The 21,496-nt window shown below is 44.7% G+C and overlaps 1 protein-coding gene across 6 annotated transcripts in view; it reads right to left on the reverse strand.

Moving 5' to 3' along the window:
* PDE4D (phosphodiesterase 4D) overlaps positions 1–21,496 on the reverse strand; it is a 1,077,829-nt gene that overhangs the window by 161,025 nt on the left and 895,308 nt on the right. For all 6 annotated transcript variants that reach the window (XM_050946931.1, XM_050946933.1, XM_050946932.1 and 3 more), the window contains one exon: positions 19,128–19,177. In XM_050946931.1, coding sequence (XP_050802888.1) covers positions 19,128–19,177 — 50 coding nt within the window. The remainder of the gene's footprint in view (positions 1–19,127; positions 19,178–21,496) is intronic.

Consider the following 21,496-nt stretch of genomic DNA (forward strand, 5'->3'; position numbering starts at 1 on the left):
CCAAGCTGACCACTAGAGGTGGGAAGGAGTCAAGGAATGATTGATTGGAGGACAGCCCTGCCAACCGCTGCATCATCTCTGGCCTGTTGTTTGACGGCATAGCGGGCTGTGAAGATATGCACTGAAGACCAGGTAGCTGCTTTGCGCTCTGGTCGAAGGGGCTGTGATTGCTGGAGCTGGAACTTCAGCCAACTCATCATAGCATGTGCGAATGCAGTCTGTGATCCAAAACGACATGTGCTGCTCATATACTGGAAGGCCCTTCATTCTATTGGCTATGGCCACAAAGAGTTGTGTTGATTTGCAAAAAGGCCTCGTTTGCTCTATGCAGTGCCTGGCTTAGTTAGCTTATCTTGATGCTGGTGCTTTATGGTGCCTGGGATCTCTAGAGCCCAATGCTGAATCACGCACCGATGCTGGGGCACTTCTCACCGAGAAGCCCGGGCCTGGTACCACCAGGTGGTCTGGGGCTGCTGGTTGCAACGCGGCCTCCATGAGCAGCTGCTTAAGACAAAAGTGCGTGGCTTAAAAGCAGGAGTTGTGGGGGTCGCTGTTGGGCACAGACTTGCGGCAGGTAGTGCAAGCTTTAAACCTCTGGGCTTGCGGCATGCCCCGCAGCCCAAGACTGGTGCCTGGAACTAATTCCCCGTCACCTCTAACTAAAACTGTATCTGACTAACTTATAAACTATCTAAGAACAACTGTCTAACTAGTAAAAACTGAATCGCTAAGAGATCACTCGCAAGCAAGAAAGCACATTCCAATGACGTCACAGACGGTAAGAAGGAACTGAAGGGGGGTCAGGCCGGCAGAGTACTATATACAGTGCCACAAGGACGCCACTCCTTGGCGGCTCCTCTGCCGTCCTGACAGGACGGAGCAGCTAAGAGAAAAGTTTCCAACGTCCGGACATGGAATTGGAATGGACATGAACAAGCACTTGAAGAAGAACTGCTGTGTACTGTCTGTGGAAAAGGGGTGGAGTCTGTCCTCACAACTCACTTCTAGTTCCCTGCACAAAGCCCATTTCCTTTGTGCAGGGAAACATGAGTGAATTTAATTCAGAATGTAAACTTATAGTGCCCAATGTCTTGTACAACAGTGAAATGTGCAGTGTGTGAATGAACTGACTCAATTCTGTCTGTTGAATTTACCAAAGGTCTTCATCCAGACATCACTCAGTGGTATAATGCTGAGAACTAAAAGAAAAATTAAGTTTAAAGAAATTTCAATTGTTTTGACCCCACTACAGTAAATGTGTTTTGGAGCAAGCATTGCATACACTAAATTGTAGGGGACAAATGCACTTTGGATAAAGAAGGGATGAAAGACTACATTTAAAATGTACACCAGAAGTACATCAGAAGTGGATACTATGAACACAGAAACTAAAATATGACATTTTAATCCCAAACAAGTGCAACAGAGATTCTCCCTCTTACTATGGATCAGAAAGATAGAAACGAGATAACTCTCCATTTAACCACCAAGACCTGCCTAAGTCTTTTGATAACTATTTGAAGAAACAGACAGACTAACCAATATGCATACTGTTGTTTCCAAATCTTTTCTATTTATGAAAAATAAAAATGTTCCTTTAAAAAGCAATGCCCAGTCCTCTTTACCTAAACTATATACTGTTAGGGTGGAGGTTGGGTGAAACCCCACAGAAGCTGGTCAGCATGATAGCCTCCCTTTATTCAGGATAAATATAAGAAGCAATTAAACTCCATTTTGGAGTAAGATAGCTGACAAAATAGGAGCAACCACTCAATATACATGCGACAGGCAAGGTTGGTCAGAAGCTGCACTCTGTGGGCAGAGCAGTTTCACTGAATGCAAACAGAAGACCCTGTCTAATGAATTGTCTAAGGGCATATGTCTGCAGCAAGAAGCAGGCAGAGAAGGTAGCAGGGAAGTCAAGGAGATAGCAAGAGAAGCACTTGTAGTATGATTGTGAGAGAAAGCCAAGAGGGAGAGCTTTTTGGATAGAGTGCTGGCTGAAAAGAGGGCTGGAACTGTAAGCAAAGAAACTGACTCCTGTGGTTTGATTCCTACTCTGTTCAGGGAAACAGGACTTCATAATAAATAAATAGGGTTGCATCAAAGAAATACTTGACTCCATTATCAAGTTCCTAATAGAAACAACTCACAAGATCTAGCATATTGGCTTATTGCTCAGGTCAAAAGGGGTAACAATACAATAGATTATAGTTTAAGCAGTCTTTGCATTCATATACATATCGTGCTGCTGCCCTCATCTTATTTCTGGTTTTATTTAAATAAAATGTCCCAATATTGGCTAAATATAGGCCTGATCCACAAAGAAAATCTGCCATTGACTTCAGTAGGTTTTCTATCAGGCTCTAGGCTTGTAGCTTTTGAAATATTCCAAGTCACAGTGCTACAATCATGATCTATCTGCCACTACAGCCATTAAACCCCAAGGGAGTTGCTATCAGCATTTCAATAAAGTTAAGAAAACTGTGGTTTGTTGATTCTTTTGTTTTCAAAAACCAGACAGGTCCAGGTCTGGAAAAATAAAGCTCAGCATCTTTTCAATTATCAGAGGGTAGCCGTGTTAGTCTGGATCTGTAAAAGCAGCAAAGAATCCTGTGGCACCTTATAGACTAACAGACGTCTTGGAGCATGAGCTTTCGTGGGTGAATACCCACTTCCTCAGATGCATGTGGGTGAATACCCACTTCCATGGGTGAATACCCACTTCCATCTTTTCAATGGCCATCTAAAGAGCAATACAGGAAAAAAAACCTAGACTCCTAGCATAGCACTCCATACATTCATCAGAACCCACATATATTACACCCAGTGTTAGCACATCAATTCAAAATTTCTTATGTAATAGTTAATTAGGAGGGGACCTAGAAAGAGAATAGAGTTTAATATTTTCTAGATTAAGACAGATCTTTTAGATTCTAAGAGCGACAGCATTATCACTACTCCATCCAAATATAACTTTGTAAGGAGGTAGAATACGTCATGTAGACCAGGTCATTAGGCTTTTAATCCTACTTCCACCTCAGCCATCTGTTGCCTACTTTCATTTCTGCCTGTAAAGCCCAGCGTATAAGTACCTTACATAACTCCAAAAACCAGAGCAGGTACACAGGCCATAAATAAAGATCTGCATTATTTAACTAAGGCTAGTAAGACATACATAATGAATCTTACAATTCTATACAGTACAAAGGATTGTTGTTTCAGCTCCAGATCTTTTTCAAACCATTCTTATTTTATATGTGGATGCTGAGTTTGGATTAATAAAAACACCTAAATCTCAACATTAACTTTAGAAAAGCGATACATTTGCCTTCTATATAATTCTAGAATCACTGTTTGGTGTGATTTATTTTTGAAGGAGATCATAAAGAACACTTATTTCCTGAAAAATATGTCTCCCTTCCTTGAGGGCTTTTCCTGTTTTTTCTGTCTGCCGTATCTATCTGGTCCTTAAGCTTCAGAAATCAGTGACACCTGCTGGCAGCAAACAGCTATCCTGGTTCTAAGTAACAGCAACAAAAAGGAACTCATGAGAAGAGAGAAGTATTTGTGCATTGTACACTGTGCTGCTAGACTACACTGGGGTCTATTTAAATAACAAATTTCATTTTCACTTAAAAGGGGGGGAAGATGTTTATGAGGATAGGTGATATACACATTGGGCACAATCAGGTTACTGCTAATGAAGTTCAAAAAATGTACTGAAGACATAAAAGCCTGTAAATAAAATCATACAGACAGTAACTGAATATACATATATGAGAGAGGTAGGATAAATAGGTAAGTAATTAATGGGACTCTGTAACTTGTAAAGCAGGGTGTCAAGTAATTCACCGTAAATCAAAATTAGTACCATATTAGCCAAGGATGGAAGTTCAAAATGAATGTTTTCTTGTGTCTTGGCAGAAATTGAGTTGGACACAATTAACAATGTAGTTTGTTTATTCTTCTTCTTTTCAACAATGACAGCAAAACAGTGAGAGCTTACACTGACGTGCACTATGAATGTCTTCAAATATCACAATATCAGGATTTAATCAAGGTGAACAGCACATACACTAATAAACAACCTCTAATCTGATATTTCTTTCAATTTGTCTATATTTCTTATTCCTCTACTCCCCCAATAGACTAAAACCCACTGTACACATCATCAGGAGTTATTTTTGTCTTTTACATTTGAGAAAACAACTACAATTTATGTGAATGTATTTCACAGGGATTGATTCGGGGAGGATTTTCAAAAGCACCCAAAGGATTTAGAAGCAAAAATCTCATTGACTTTCAAAAGACTTGTGCTCCTAAATACCAACCGCAGCACTTTTGAAAATATCCACTTAAAAGCCCTAAACTGTTGTTGTAGATTGAACTGGACTACTTTTTGTGTTTACCATTGATCTTTACTGTATGTCAAATCTTTCTAATTATCTTTTCAACTACTGGTCCTGTGTACTGTCTTCCATGCTGCCTGTCTGCAGACACATGCCAAATTTAGACTCCACTAGGAGGAAAACTTCTTAAAGACTAGATATAATTTCCTGCACGTTAAAAGACTTAAAGACATTTCAGAAAGAAAGGTAACCTACTCTCCATAACTGGAGTTAACTGAGATATGTGGTCCCTATTTGTATGTATGCATTCCATGCACTGGAGACTGGAAGATTCTTGGTAGCAGTGTCCATTGGTCCACACCTGCACTCCTCTTCTTCTCATGCTCTGATCTGAGGATATAAGGTATGGACAGGGCCACCGAGAGGGGGAGGAAGGGGGCAAGTGGGGTAATTTGCCACAGGTCCCAGGCCCTGCAGGGGCCCCGCAAGCCCTGGCCAAGCATCCCTTCCCTGGTGCGGGGGTGGGCTAGAGGCTTCTCGGAGACGCTGGTGGCCACCACATGGAGCTGTGGGATATGCTGCAGCCTTTTCCAGGGGCTCGACTGGCTGAGCTGCCCGCAGAGCAGAAACCAGGTGCTTCAGACCCGGGCGGAGGTAAGCGGGATGGAGGAGCTGGCGTGGGGCAGGCTGGTCCTGTACCGTGAGGCGCTCAGCCACGCCCCAGGCCCTATGAGGTGAGGATGGGCGTGGGGACGCTTGGGCTCTGTGCCAGCCCTGCCATGGATTCCCCGCCTGCAAGCCGCGCCATCCAGCTGCGCCCCACATGAGTGCTCCTGCTGGGCGCACCAGGCACGGCGCAGGGGCTAGGACGGGGCAGCTCTGTGCCCACAGGGGAGCTAGGGGGCTCCCTGCGCTCTTGCAGCACTGCTAACGGGTAGCTGCTGGGGACAGGGTGGGAGGGGGCAGGCGCTCGGGCTGTGCTCGCAGCTCATCTCCCAGGCAGTGGCAACTCCGGATGGAAGGAGCACTGCAGGTGGTTGGAGAGAGTGCACAGAGCGCATCTGGTGGCTCTGGGTGACTGGCTGTAGGGGGCGCGCAGAGCTGGGGTGGCTGGAGAGTGCGTCTGGTCGCTGTGGGTGACTGGCTGCAATGGGTGCATGGAGCTGGGGTGGCTGGAGACAGCATACAGAGCACATCTGGTGGCTGTGGGTGACTCTGGCTGCAGGGGGTGCACAGAGCTGGGGTGGCTGGAGAGAGTGCGCAGAGTGCGTTTGGTGGCTATGGGTGACTCTGGCTGCAGGGGGCGCGCAGAGCTGGGGTGGCTGAAGAGGGCGCAGAGCGCGCATCCGGTGGCTATTGGTGACTCTGGCTGCAGGGGGCACACAGAGCTGGGGTGGCTGGAGAGAGCGTGCAGAGCGCATCCAGCGGTTATGGGTGAGTGACTGGCTGCAGGGAGTGCACAGAGCTGGGAGCGGAAGTTGGAGCACTGGTGGGGGCATTTAGGAGTATTCTCTGCAATGAGTTTGTCAGGCCTCAGCAAGGAAGGGCAAGCCAGTCATTTGGAAACAGTTTCCGCTGTGTCTGGACAATGCTGTGTCCTGATCAATACTTGTCTGGAAAACTTGGCTTGTAAGCACAGCGTTGACTTTTGGAAGCAGAAATTCTCCCCCTCAAGAGGAAACAACCCCTTTGCATTTCTACAGTCCAAAACTCAGTCTGTTTTTTTGCTTCAAATAGCCCTTAAAAATGTACTGTGGGAGTGAGAGCTTCCGTACGACAACCTTCAGTTTGTGTATCTCAATGATGTAATGACTGGCAAACCAGGCTGATTTTAATGGAATTCAGGACAATCTGCAGCCTGACAGACAGGAGACTTCACTGGCCTCTGCACCATGCTAATGGTCACACAGCGCATTGTGTGCTAACCTAGTGCTGTGTCTGTGTACGTAGCTCTACGGTGAAAACCCAGTTGTGCTGTTAACTTGCAGGGCAATAATTTTCTGCCATAAACCTTAACTCCAGTCAATAATATACCCTTTAGTGTGTCTTTGCACTTGTGTTATATGTACTCAGCTGATTTACAGTAGTAAATACCATGTCCCCCCAATTGACACAGGATCAATAGTTCACATTGAGCAGTAACAGTCCACTTATCCTCATCATGCAAGTTATGAGCTCAAATTAGGAGTCCCGGTCATGGACAAAGGCCCATTGTGTTAGGTGCTGTGCAAACACAGAACAAAAAGATGGTTCCTCACGTCCCCACACAGTGGTTCTAAAGTTCACAATCAGCTCTAATGCAAATACAGAGTGTGAATAAAATGAACTAGCTGGCTGGTTTCAAGAGCTGTGGGGCAAGATAGACTGATTTGAGTTTGAGATTTTGTTTTGTTTTTCATTTGCTTTCTTCCTGGCAAACATTGTAGTAACTTGACTGCTGTGTCTACCCAGGCGGGCCTGCTTTTAACTGCTGTGGAGACGTGCTCTAGCTGCCACAGCAAAGGGCCCTTTATAAGTGAAGACCATAATAATCAGATCTATTACAATTACTACAGGTGGCAGGCTTGCCCAGAGTGGGGAGCAAGTGGGGCAATTTGCCCCAGGCCCCCACGAGAATATAGTATTCTATAGTATTGCAACCTTTTTTTATGGAAGGGGCCCCCCAAATTGCTTTGACCCAGGCCCCCTAAATCCTCTGAGCGGCCCTAGGTACGGAGCAGATAACTGCTTCTCTAGTTCCTTCTTTACTGCATTTTAAGTCTTCATAATCCAAAGCAGAAGGGAAGGAATAGTGGGTAGCGGAATACAGATACGGACCACACATCTCAAAGAACTTTTGTTATGGAAGATAGGAGACTTTTCTTCTTCAAGTGCTGGTCCCTATATGTATTCCTGATTAACAGTACTCAAGACAAAGGAGGGTGCAAAGATCTCTGTAGTACCGATGACTGTAAGACTCCTGACCTAAATGATGTATCAGCTGAGGAAGCTTGTACCAGGACACAGTGTCTTGGAAAGATAAGAATAGAACTTCATTTGGCAGCTTTACATATGTCAAGGAATAGTACTGCCTGAAGCAAAGCTACCAAAGTGGCCTGTGCCATGGTGGAGTGGACCTTCATTCCGTAAAGTGGAGGATCATCCGATAACTGGTAACAGAGCAAGATACAGCCTGAAACCCATTTTGATAGCCTCTGTGAAGATACTGATTGCACTTTCATGTGTTCTGTTAGAGCCACAGCAGTCTAGGTGATCTTCTAGAGCGTTTTGATCTCTGACGATAGAACACCTATGCCTGATATATGTCCAGGGAATGGAGTTTCTGGTCCTCAGTGGTGGTATGAGGCTTAGCGGAAAAACACAGGTTACGTGTACAGTATGATTCAAGTGATGTCATTACCTCCCAAGAAGACTTTCCCATCAGAAAGCAAACATCTAGGCAGGGAAAGACTATCAAACCATGCACCGGAAGTGTGCGGCCACTACTGAAAGTATTTTAATAAATACTCTGGGCACTGTTGCCAGTCCAAAGAGAAGCAAAGCACCTGGTATTGATAATGGTTCGCACCTATCATGAACTTCAGGAACCACCTGTGGGATGGGAGGATGTCTATGTGGAAATAGGCCTGTTTCATGTTGAGAGCTGTAAACCATTCATTTCTGTTTAGGGATGGGATTATCAGGGGCAGGGTGATCATCCTGAATCTTAGTCTTCAGATAAAGACATTGAGGTGCTGGAGATCTAATATGGCTCTCAATTCTCCATTCTTCTTGGGGATTAGGAAATATTTGTAATAAAATCCCTTTCACCAATGCTGAGGTGGTATTGGTTCTATGGCTCCACATACAAGTAGGGAGTCTATTTCCAATAGAGTAGTTCCTGAAAAGGGATGGGGAAGAAGGTTTCGGAGGGAGAGGGGAGAGAACCTCTATGGTATACCTGAAATGAATAATGTTGAGGACACATTCATCCACTATTACTGTCCTTCATTTAAGGGGAAAACAGAACTAGGCAGCCATCAAATTGGAGAGTGGAAGGATCTGGCATTGGGTAGATATGTGATTCCTGAAGGTCCCATCAAAAGTACTTTTTGACAGGTGGCTGCTGTTTGCAAGACAAAGGAGGAACACTATGCTGGTTTCATCACACTTTCATGGTAGTTCATATACTCTGTGGTGAAAGAAAGGCTGCAGTGTTGTTCTAGGCACATAAAGTTTCCTGTTGATTTTCTCCTGGGTGCTGGGGTGTATATCCCCAGGAAATGGAGGATTGCCCTGAGCCTTTTATTGAATCCAAGGCTTCATCAATCTTTTGATTGAATAACATGTCCCCTTCAAAGGGTAAATCCTCTATGATGGACTGTCTTTCCCTGGAGATACCTTTGGATTGAAGCAGGACTCCCTTGCGTAACAATAGGAGCTGCCATTTATCTAGAGGCTATATCTGCCACAAGTACTGTGGCTTAAAGGAAAGATCTGGCTAGCAGTGTACCCTCTTCCATCAGGACTTGGAATTGCCCTGTCCTCCTGAGGGAGTTTGTCTTTAAATTCTGCAAACTTGGAGTAGCTAATGAAATCATACTTTGCAAATAGCACTTGGTGATAGACTATACCAGTGGTTCTCAAACTTTTGTACAGGTGACCCCTTTCACATAGCAAGCCTCTGAGTGTGACCCCCTTTATAAATTAAAAACACTTTTCAATGTATTTAACACTATTATAAACGCTGGAGGCAAAGTGGGGTTTAGGGTGGAGGCTGACAGCTGGCAACCCCTCATATGAAACCTTACAACCCCTGAGAGGTCCTGACCCCCAGTTTGAGAACCTCTGGACAATACAGAATTGGAGATTGGTAGATTTCTCCTTAGGAGGTCCAAGTGTTTGGTCTGCTTGTCTGAAGGGGTAGATCTAACATGTTGTTGTCTATTCCTCTCTGTAACTGTTTGAAGAACCAGAAAATTGGCAGCAGGATGAATGAAAAAAATCTGTTCCCTGTGGAGGAACAAACTATTTTTGTCTGTCCTCTTATGAGTAGATGAACATGTCATTGGGACATGCCACACCACTTTGGTTGCCTCTCAGATAGCCTTGCTGACAGAACGTGCTACCCTTATAGGTCCCATCCTCTCCAAAATATTCAGATGTTTGTGGGATGACTCTTGGACTTTCTTCAAGGGAAACTGGAGGGCATCAGCAGCCCCTTTGAAACAACTCCTGAAACTGCTTGTGATCATCTAATGAAGACAGTGATACCGGAGCAACTCTCTCACTGGGAGAGGAAGACAATATACCAGAAGGCACTGCTGGATCTGGATTTTTTTTTTGTCTTCCCCTAGATGCTCCCAGGGAAGTTCAGTCTGATCTCTTGGAGGAGAGGGATGGTGAGATTATCAGTGGCATCAAATGGATTTGGGATAATGCACGTATGGGTCCCATGTTTCCCAGTAGGGCCAGCTAAAGTGATCCATTATGAGTTGAGGTGGACACCAAGGCATAGCTTATCACCGGTCCTGAGGATGGAGCTATCGCATTTTATGCAGTTGTGACAGGCCCAAAAGATTCTGGACCCTGTATCTTGGCTCACGTTCCTTGAAGGTGGTGATAAGGATCCTTATCCTATATCAGACTCACCTGAGGAAGAAAATGAGGGCCCCATCTCCAAGGTGGTGCTGATGAGAAATGACCCCAATTGGTAGAGGGAGGAGAACAGTCTCTTCCTTAATGTTAGTGAATCAGTGGTGTCAGAATCCCCCTTGTAAGAACTGGTTCACACAAGAGGGAAAATTCCATATCTGACAGGATGATGATATCTTCCAAAGTGGTGTATTTGTCACCATGACGAGTTCTGTCTCTGTGAACTGCCATTGTTAGCTCAGAGGAGTGATGATGTATGGGGTAGTCATCTGCACATGGGTGTCGGAGATTGTACTGGCTGAGTCTCATGCCTCTCTTTACACAGTAACGATGATTCTGCTCCTGCCAATGGTACCAAAGCAGAAGCATTCTTAGTCTTTGAAGTCTTGAGTTCGGTACCATGCCTTTAATGGATTTTTGAGCATCCTGGTAACAGTTGTGATGACTGACTCAACTTTGAGGGTGTAGGGGATGCAGCCCTCTCCTTAGAGGTAGATCTGGAGGTGAATTTCACTTGTGTCTTTACAGAGGTCTTCTTACCCTTGTAGTCAGCCTGAGATGAAGAGCCCTTGGCTCTACCCTTGCTTGCCCGTGTCTGAACTGTGTTGGGCAGTGCATTCCTTGACATCTCAGCCCACTGTTCAGGGGTGTCTGCCCAGCCCCAGATCCAACTGAGGCCTCAGGTTGCTGCATAAGGTGCTTCCTGAGACTGAACTCTTGTACTTGAAGGATTTGGGGTGCGAAGGAGCTGCAGATACTACACTTAATGGAGATATGAGCTTCTCCAAGGCAGCAGAGGCACCTCTGGTGGTGGTTGCTGACCACAAAAGAACGCAGGCAGATAATGGGTTTTTGAAGCCTTGAATCCTGGGCATCCTCGAGTCCTGTACCAGGAAGAATGGCGGGAAGGGGCTAAAATCCAACTATGTAAAGCTAACTAAACTATACTAAGGTGAGTTATTTACATATTTACTGTTTGTTAATATTTACAGGAATAGTGTTGGAAGATAAGTCGATGGACACTGGAGGGTTCTGTGGCAGAGAGAAGGAGCTGCAGAGACAGCTCTTCATCTCAGGCTGACTACAAGGGTAAGAAGACCTCTGTAAAGACACAAGAGAAATTCACCTCCATACCACCCATTTTCAGGTATCTAAAAGGGTATCATCAGGAGGAAGGAGAAAACTTGTTCACCTTAGCCTCCAATGATAGGACAAGAAGCAATGGGCTTAAACTGCAGCAAGGGAGATTTAGGTTGGACATTAGGAAAAAGTTCCTAACTGTCAGGGTAGTTAAACACTGGAATAGATTGCCTAGGGAAGTTGTGGAATCTTCATCTCTGGAGATATTTAAGAGTAGGTTAGATAAATGTCTATTAGGGATGGTCTAGACAGTATTTGGTCCTGCCATGAGGGCAGTAGACTGGACTCGATGACCTCTCGAGGTCCCTTCCAGTCCTAGAGTCTATGAGTCTATTATACTCTCAGATGAGAGCATGAAGAGAAGGGTGCAGGAGAGTTGCCTGGAGTTTGGCTGCTGAACAGAACACATAGTCGAAAAGGGACTCTGGCAGCTACAGTCAGCACTGCTGACCGGGCCATTAAAAGTCCGGTTGGTGCAGGACTGGCAGGGTCCCTACCTGGCTCCGCGTGGCTCCCAGAAGCGGCACCATGTCGCTTTACTCCTAGGCAGAGGGATGCCTAGGGCGGCTCTGTGCGCCGCCCCTGCCCGAGCGCCGGCTCCGCAGCTCCCATTGGCTGGGAACTGCGGCCAATGGGAGCTGTGGGGTGGCACCTGTGAGTGGAGGTAGCGCACAGAGCTGCCTCCTCACCCCTGCACCTAGGAGCCGAGGGACATGCCACTGCTTCTGGGGAGCCATCTGAGGTAAGCACCATCTCGAGCACACCTCCCCCAACCCCCTGCTTCAGCCCTCATCCCCCTCCTGCACTCTGAACCTCTCAGCCCCATCCCCCTAGGCTGGAGCCCCTCCTGCACCCCAAACTCTTCATCCCCATCCCCATCCCATAGTCTGTACCCCCAGCCAGAGCCCTCACCCCCCCGGCACTCCAACCCCTTGCCCCAGCCCAGAGTCCCCTCCCGCACCCAAACACCCTCCTGGAGCCTGCTCCCCACTCTCCCTCCTACATCCCAATCCTCTGCCCCAGCTCAGAACCCCCTCCTGCACCCCAAACTCGTCATCCCCAGCCCCTACTCCATAGCCCGTACCCCCAGCCAGAGCCCTCACACCTTCCTGCACCCTAACCCCCTGCCCAAACCAGGAATCCTCTCCCACGCCCTGAACCCCTCATTTCTGGCCCCACCCTGGAACCCTCACTCCAGCTGGAGCCCTCACCCCTTCCCACATGCCAACTCCCTGCCCCAGCCCGGTGAAAATGAGCAAGTGAGGGTGGGGGAGAGCAAGCAACAGAGGAGTGGGGGGTGGGGCCTCAGAGAAGGGGCGGGGCCTCAGGGGAGGGGCAGGGCAAGATATTGTGCAATTAGAAAGTTGGCAACCCTAGGGTGCAGGCATAGACTAATGGATACTACTAGCGAGAATCTTCCAGTCCCGGGCACATGGAGTAAATGTGTACCCACAGTGGAATATATAAAGGAACAAACATTTGAAGAGTCAGATTTTACACCAGGATTTGTAAGCCTATTTGGTATTTATCTTGAAATCCTTATAAAAATAGTTTGCTGTGGTAAATTATGTTTGATTAAAATATCAACAGATTGTACACCAAAATCAAAGAACCCCAAATGCACAAATAAGAAAACAGTCAAACTTCCTTCAGCATACAAAGGCACCGTACCAACAACAACAAAAATCCCTCTTCTCCTCAGAACCAAGACTTCCATGCCACTCCAATGTGTAAGGAAATCTCCCTCAACTCAATCAGCTAGAGTTAGGATGGTCAATGCATTTACCTTACCTCTGCCACAAGCCAGGCACAGTTTACTCTGTGAAAACTTTTCATCAATCAGAAAACAGTATATTCAAAGCGCAAGTGAATTGTGCCTAAATCAAGAGGGTTGGCACATTTGCTGCACTTTCCTCTTGACCAGGATGTGCTTTATATACCCCAAGCCTATTATGAACTCCAGGAGCTTCATTATTTTAAAAAGTGACACTGATAACAACATTGCAAGATTTTACTCTGTTAAGTGATCTGAGATATTGATTATTTTAAATGGTGTTAGAGGCCACTGAATTTCATATAGCCATACTCAAGGTAGCAACAATACTTCACTATTGTAAGAATTAGCCATTGTAAGGCATGCATCTTTTGTTCTTTGCTGCCCCCTCATGTGTTTTCACATGTACTTTACTCCCTGCTCTTCAATAATAAGCTAGAAAAGACAAAAACCTCTAGATCATCTAGCACATCTCCTTGCAGCATTACACTGTACAGTTCTTTGTCCAGTTAGTTTTAAAAATTTCAAGTGACAGGATGTTAACCACTTCTTCTGGAAGACTAGTCTACAGTCTACATCATTGTCAGGAAGATTTTCTGATATTCAGAAAGAATGCTCTATCTTAATTTCATCCTATTACTCTATTAAGCTTTTCAGATCTATTGCTAGTTTTGATGGAGTGTGTGTGTGTATAAAGTGATGGCAAATATATAGAATGGAAAACTATTACACAGTTGTTTTGTAAAAATAGTTTGGTGTCATATTTCAAGGCTGATATCACTTATTCAGTTACTGTGCTCAAGGTTAATAGTCAGTCATATTTTTCAATGAAAGAAAATTATATTGTTTCAAATATTTCCATATTGTCATTTATTTTTGGAGCATATTTTTTCTAAAGCTACTAGGTCATTCCTAGAGATAATGCAGTTTCTAATCCTTAGAGGTAAAGGGCTTTATATTTTCTTAGTCGCAGTTTTTAGCTACTATTAGTGTTTTGTAGAGCCATCTTTCTATTCCATTGCTTACAGTATATAATTTAGTGTGGAAGGACTGTCTATTGCCTAAGAGAGCTGGAATTTGTGGAGGTATGATTCCTAGAACTAGGTATAGTCATTCTGTGACTGCTTCTCAATAAACTTTCATTACACATTTTCCCACCTAATTTGTTTTAATCTTTCCATTTCTCATTTGCAGCTGTAGCCTTTTCTTTTCTTTTTTAAAATGCAGCTGCTGTCATTTCTGAAAGGGTCTAATATGTGTGAATGTGGATATTTAGTTTTATTGATTTTTATTATATTAAAAAAACTGCCTATCTCAGCCTCTAAGCAGCCTGATGAAAAGAATAAAACCATAATAATAAAATTAAACAATTATAAAACACTTGTTGATTCCACCTCACAGCCATTCAGCAAGATGACATTTAAAAAAATATCCTTCACCCCTCAGTTCATTCGAAGAAAAGCCTCCACACCATCCTTCAGAATCTCTATTTAAAGAAACCACTAAAGAACAATTGTTTTAGAATATGTCAGGCAGTGGGATATTCGATCACCAGTATCAGCTGTGGTCTTTAGTGAATATACCTAAGCATGTTAGACAGTCCCTCTAGAGCCAGATTGTGGGACAAGAATCAGGAGCTATGCTTTCCATGCGAATGTGGACAAATTAATGTAAGTAGGTCATATTCCAATTAATCAGTAGATACTCCACATTGAATTGAACAACTGCCCATTTTAAAAGCCACCCATTTCTTTCCTCACCTCCAATGAAGCAATACTTTCTTTAAAGGGCTCTGGTCAAATGATCCAATGGCCTGGTTGCCATACTCCCTGCCAAACAGTTTGAAAATTTTTATCCATGTGCTACTGTAGAATGAATTCTAGTATCAACTCATTCCAGCTAATGCATTTTTCTCCTCATATGTGCTTACCTGAAATGAGTATCTATAATTAAAGAACAATTCCTTCTGATCTCAATGAAGAAAATCCATATTACTTTCCTTATTTCCTTTGCATCCCTTCCTCACCTTTTCTTTTTCATCCCTTCCACCATGTTGCCTCTTACACTAGGAACTTCCTTCACATTCTGGCTTCCTCTTTCTTCTCATTCAAATCCTTCCTGAGAATAAAATTTTTCCAGGAAGCCTAATCTTAGTCTTAATCTACCACCCAAAGTGCTTATTATTTACTTTAGTGACAATGCATCTTCCAGTCATCTAGCTTATTAGACTTGTGCCTGGTGCCCTCAGGTTCCTGCTGGCACCGTTAGCAGTGCTGTCTGTACTGCTGTGACGAGTCTTCCACTTGCCTGCTGGTCTGAATGTCTAGAGCAGCAAGAGCAGCACTGACAAGAAGACTTTCCAGCAGCCAGGAAGCCAGACAGTCAGCACTTCAAACATCTCTGCCAAGAGTCCAAGGGGCAAGGTGGCGCCACAAAAGGATTGATTTTTTTAATTATTGCGAGAAAGAATGATACAAGCATTTTTCTTGCCTTTCTCCTTTGGTGCATTGCTTTGGTGTAACATGCATTACCGTGATTTTATATGGCTTAGGAAGGTATCTATGCAAACTTCTGTGCTTAGTCATGAAGGTCTGTTACTATAGAAACAACAATAATATCAAATACAACATTATGTCCAGGGATGGGCAAACCAGTTCAGGCAAAATACCATCCAGCTGCAACCCTTACTCATTAGCCAAAGTGAATCCTAATCCTTTTCATAGTTTGCAGTGATTTAATACTTTTCCCAACCCTTGAAGTCTTTCGGCCTCTGAGATCCGACCACCCTAATATGTAGGTTGGGCATGGCAGATCTGGTGGCCTTTCTGGTGGACCATGTTAACATTACATGAAATTAAACTACCCCTACACTTCACTGCTCTCTACTGCTGCTCCCTTTAAATTTCCTGGCACAGAAAAGTGTTCTAGTTAAATTGCACTCTGAATGCACCTCATACCTTATAGGCATTCAAACCTCAAATGATGTATTACTTCTGAGACGCACATTGCACTCCAGGGACTAAGTAAAGGGAAGTCTCCAGATCAATGGGAAATTGAATGAGCACATTAGCGGCATCCAGCAGAGAGTATCGTTGGTCCTGCTGTTTGGGCAGCTAATCCTGCTGGAGGAAAGAAATTGGCATAAGGGCTTCCCTGGTACAGGAGCTTGTAAGGCACTGTCTTGCGTGTGCGCGCATGTGCATGTACAACCTCTCTTTATGGTATCATCATATTGTGGGATGCAATCCAGACCAGAGAGAGGTTGTGCCACTGCTTGGCCCATAACCCAGGAAGCCTCACAATGCTTTGCTATTGTAGTTGCTAACCTGTGCTCTCACGAACAGCCAAACAACATGTCAGCCACACCCTGAGTGTCTGTGTACAGCTGCAGCCTGCCAGCAACACTCCAGTCACAATCTGGCTTCCAGAAGCTTTGGTTACCACCTGTAGAGTAAACCCAACACACACCCAGTCTTCAATATTCCCCAAAAATATATGGTCTGTCCAGCCCTCTCCGGGGAAGTTCAGATATTAGAGATCTGTTCCCCCTGTAAGGGGTTAATATACAACAGTTTGCTACTTTAATTAGAGTTACCAAACAATTCAGCTTAAATACAACATTGGATTAGTTTTGATTAAAAAATACCACTTTTTTTTTACTACACAGAGATAGATTTTAAGTGAGTACAGTTATAAGGTATTAAAGAAATGGTTACAAGAGAAATAAAGATAAAACACTTTCAAGTAACTAACACTTAACAAACTAGATGTTGTTCCAGGTAAAATCTTTACCACGTGTTCCCAGTAACATTGCTAACCAAATTCTCAGGTCAGGATGCCCTCTCAAAGTCAAAGGGCTGGTTTCTTTGTCATCTTAGGTTAAAGAGATAGGGAGAGAGAGAAAGAAAGAGAGAATACCTGGGGTGTTTTTTGTCCCTCACTTTTAATCCAGTCACCCTTTGAAATGCATTTTCCTAAGGGTTACCCCTAGATAAAATGCCTTCCCACTGTGAGGCTGGAGACATGAAATCTCATGGTGAAAGCGTTTCCATGTTGTTGTTGTTGTTTAAATGTTGTTTAAAATGCAGATTGATCTGTTCCTACCCTCCTTCTGTTGCCAAAGAATGACCACTTGACTGGTATTTATGTAACCCACACACCTCCTGGGTATAATGTTCTGTCTCATCTAGTGGTACCAAGACCATTTACAGAAAGAGAGAGAGATTAATGAGTTTGCTCTACAGCCTTAACTAACAGGCTTATGGCTTTTAGCTCATGCGATAGAGATTCATGCCCTAGGTTTGATCCCGACTGTCAGGGTCTGTCAGCGTTACAACTGGAGGCTCATCCGGGATTTCAACTGGAAAGTCTCTGAAGCTCGGGACACGCTTCCTCAGCTAGGGGAAGTATGTAACCCACACATCTCTTAGGTGTGGTGTTCTGTTCCATCTAGTGGCACCAAGACCACTTAGAAAGAAAGAGAGAGAGAGATTAATGAGTCTGTTCTACAGCTGTAGCTAACAGACTTATGGCTTTTAGCTCATGCGATAGACACTCATGCACTAAGCTACAAAGGCCCCAGGTTCGATTCCATCCGCAGATGACTGGGGTCTGTGGGCGTTACATTTGCCAATCAACTTTGATGACACCTGGCTAGAGGAGTTAGTTTGTCCTTTGTCTTTGAGGAACAGGTTCACTCCCTCTCAGGACTTCTCGGGTAAATAAATCTAAGTCATAATTTCTGCTTATATTCACAACTTTACATATAATGTTGTTACACACATTTCTCCATCTTATTGACCAGTGAGTTATTAGTTTTCAAATGATACCTCAACAAGGCACATTTTTTACAAAGATTATTACAGTAGTGTGTAGGGTATGAATATAGGAGTGCTTTCAGCCACAGTTATCAGATATTTTCTTTTATTATTAGGAATTTTTCTGTGCTACAGACTTTCTGAATCCTTGAATCTATGGGAAGGGGCCAAAATTTCTGGAAAAAAAAAAAAAGAACCTGAAGCCTATTTCTTTTAAAGGCAATAGAGTCTGGATAATCAAAGTGTGAAAAATGGGGAAGTCCTGCAAATAAAAATAAACAGACTAGCCATCAATAATATAAATGGCTCATGGCTGTTAGCATGAAACCAACCTCCAATATTATCTCTTCAGAGAATGCATTAACAAGGGGTTATGGTTACAGTTGTCATGGGGAACAGTTACAATTAATGAGAGATCTATGCAGCTAGTTTTTTTTTCTCATTTGTTTAATTACCATGCATTTAAGAATTATTATAGAAGAATCTTAATTGTGGATGATTTTTAACGTGTGAAGAAGTGGATTTTAAAAAGCCTAAAAGTGAAAAGCTGTTCAATCAAACTCTGATCCACATGTGTTAAGCAGGAACCAGAGCTGTGCATAACTTGTCATGAAATCAAGAAGCGAGGGGAGCATTTGCAGCATCAGTGAACATCAGGCTGACTTCCAAGTGCTATGGAGGAATTTAGACTTTATGGAGGAAACCACACAGAACACAGCAATTTTACATTATTTCAACCCTAAAACAGGTCAAACAGTGGTTTTGGCTGAGTTTCACTTCAAGTATCAGGATTCACTCAAACTCTGAACTCAAAGTGCAACTCAGTGAGTATGAACCCATCTGAACAAAACAAGCAAACAAAAAATGTTGAACAGGAAACTTAGGCTCCTAAGTCACTTACGTACTTTTGAAAACTTTCCACTATCTATGCTGGGTACTAAATCATACCCAGACATTGCCTCAGTGCCTGTAGAGCTCCACTTTCCAATTAGTAGGTCAATTTGTTTCCTGTGCCTCTACTACATTTCAATGCATCAATTTACCAATATACCCGATAGTCACATATGGATACACGCAGAAGAAATGGAAGACAAAAGACCATGGTTTATTGACATTTCTACCATCTCAAAAACAAAGTTTTGGAATGAACTCACATTAACGTCAAGGATATATCTATATCTAGATATCCATGTCTAATAAGACATATCACTGGAAAGAATTAATTTGCAATCTGTGGTAAAAATTAGCCAAAACCTTATTTATAAAATAAACTTATGAATGTAAAAGAATATATTGTTTTTCTTTCAAAAGAGCCAGACATTTTTGAATTACATTTTGATTTTATAAATAATTATTCAGTTTCAGAAGACCATTATACTTTCACTTTGTGCTTATATTAATCTCTCTTACCTGTTATAGCTGCTTTGTTGATGGATGGTTGGTTACACATGGGTGACCGTCTGACAATGGGAAAAAAAGGCATAAATGTATCAAGTTTGTATATTAGTGCAGTCTTTAAGCCATTTGTTTGAAAACACTTTTATTTGAGAGATTATTTTGGGTTGGAATGTATAGAAACTGACAAAAATAGTTCATTCGGCATACATACAGAGGTGAACAGAACTCACAAATGAACCTCATATTATTTCACAGCTTGCGCTGAGTCAGGGCCCAAATGTGCTTCAGCTGAACAGTGAGAAATTACGAAGCAGTAAAAGTAGTGAACAAGCATGAAAGGAAAAGACGGTTACTCACCTTTGTAACTGTTGTTCTTCGAGATGTGTTGCTCATATCCATTCCAGTTAGGTGTACGCGCCGCGCGTGCACATTCGTCGGAAAACTTTTACCCTAGCAACTCAGTGGGCCGGCAGGTCGCCCCCTAGAGTGGCGCCACCATGGCGCTCGATATATACCTCTGCCGGCCCACCCGCTCCTCAGTTCCTTCTTGCCGGCTACTCCGACAGTGGGGAAGGAGGGCGGGTGTGGAATGGATATGAGCAACACATCTCGAAGAACAACAGTTACAAAGGTGAGTAACCGTCTTTTCTTCTTCGAGTGATTGCTCATATCCATTCCAGTTAGGTGAATCCCAAGCCTTACGTAGGCGGTGGGGTCGGAGTGAAATGCGGCAGAATGAAAACTGCCGAGTCAGAGGCCACAGCCTCTCTTGACTGTTGAACCAGGGCATACTGCGAAGCAAAGGTATGGACCGAGGACCAATGGAGCTTCGCGACAGATCTCGTGGGTAGGTACACGAGCCAGCAAGGCGGCAGACGAAGCCTGAGCCCTGGTAGAATGCATGGTGATGTGGCTTGGTGAAATATGAGCCAAATCATAACAAGTGGGGATGTCCGCCATCACCCAAGATGAGATCCTCTGAGAGGAAAACAAGCAAGCCCTTCCTTTGGCCCGCTACCGCGACAGAGCCGGGGCACCTTAGGAGATGGGTCTGTCAGCACAATATAAATGCGAGCCCTCCACAGATGCCCAAGGAGTGCAATGGTTATGCCCATTGCGTTGAGCTGTGGGTAACATGAAAGGCCGAAACCCCTTAGGGAGGAGACGTAACAGCTACGAGGAAAGTTGTCGTGCAGGACAGGCATAGCAGAGGGCCAGTCGTGAACGGCTCGACTGAGGGAGACATAAGTCTGGTTAAAACGAGGCTGAGCTCCCAGGTCGGGGCTGGGCGGTGCACCCGAGGGTGCGAGCGCTCCAAGCCCTTGAGGGACCTCGAACCCATAGATCGTGAGAACAGGGAACGGCCACCTTAGCCTGCTGGGAGGTAGAGAGGCTGCTAAGTGTATCCTCAGCAATGATACCGTCAGGCCCTGCCGCTGAAGGCCAGAGGCAGGCCAAATAGAGGGGATCGAGACCTCAGCAGGAGCAAGATCGAGCGTATTGCAGCCGTAGAAGAAACACTTCCACCTGGCCCTGACCGTTGACCAGGTGGAAGGCTGCCCGTCACCCCGACTCAGGTACGCAGTAGCCACACCGTGAGGTAAACCAGCTGCAGGACCGAGCGACAAAGCCCGTTGTCGCCCTGAGTGATGAGGTCTGGGTGGGGTGGAAGGGTAATTAGGTCTGTTACTGACAGGCTGAGCAACATGGTAAATCAGTGCTGCCTGGACCACTCTGGAGTGATCATGACGATGCACGCTCTGCCCCTGCGGAGTTTGAGCAGGACCTAGCGGACCAGTGGGAACAGTGGGAAGGCATAATGCAATTGGCCTCTCCACGGCATCAGGAATGCGTCCAAGATCGATCCTGCGGAGAGACCTCGGAAGGAGCAGAACATCTGACATTTCCTGCTCTCGCAGTGAGCGAACAGGTCTGTGTGAGGAAACATCTCAACTTCCGGAAAGCCGAACGCCTCACATGGGGCAGAGTGATCGCTCGTAAGACCAGAAAGACTTGCTGAGGCAAAGCGTTAAGACGTTCCGAACGCCTGGGAGAAAGGACGTCGCCAGCTCCATCGAATGGGCCATGCAAAAGGCCCGGAAATGGATGGCCTCCTGACAAAAAAGGGGGGGGGCAATGTCCCTCCCCGGATACTCATGAAGCACATGGCCGTTGTGTTGGCCGTAAACACCGAGATACAACGGCCTCGCAGCTGCCGCCGGAACCCCTGGCACGCCAGGCGGACTACTCTCATTTTTGGGGCATTGATGTGGAATGCCAGCTCCCAAGAAGACCAAAGGCCTTAAGCCCGGGGGTGACCATGAGCACTCGAGCAGAGAGATGACGCGTCCGTCGTCCGGGCAGCGAGGGCTGGGGCGGAT

The sequence above is a fragment of the Gopherus flavomarginatus genome, chromosome 3 (genome assembly GCF_025201925.1).
Source record: "Gopherus flavomarginatus isolate rGopFla2 chromosome 3, rGopFla2.mat.asm, whole genome shotgun sequence".
Taxonomy (NCBI): Eukaryota; Metazoa; Chordata; order Testudines; family Testudinidae; genus Gopherus; species Gopherus flavomarginatus.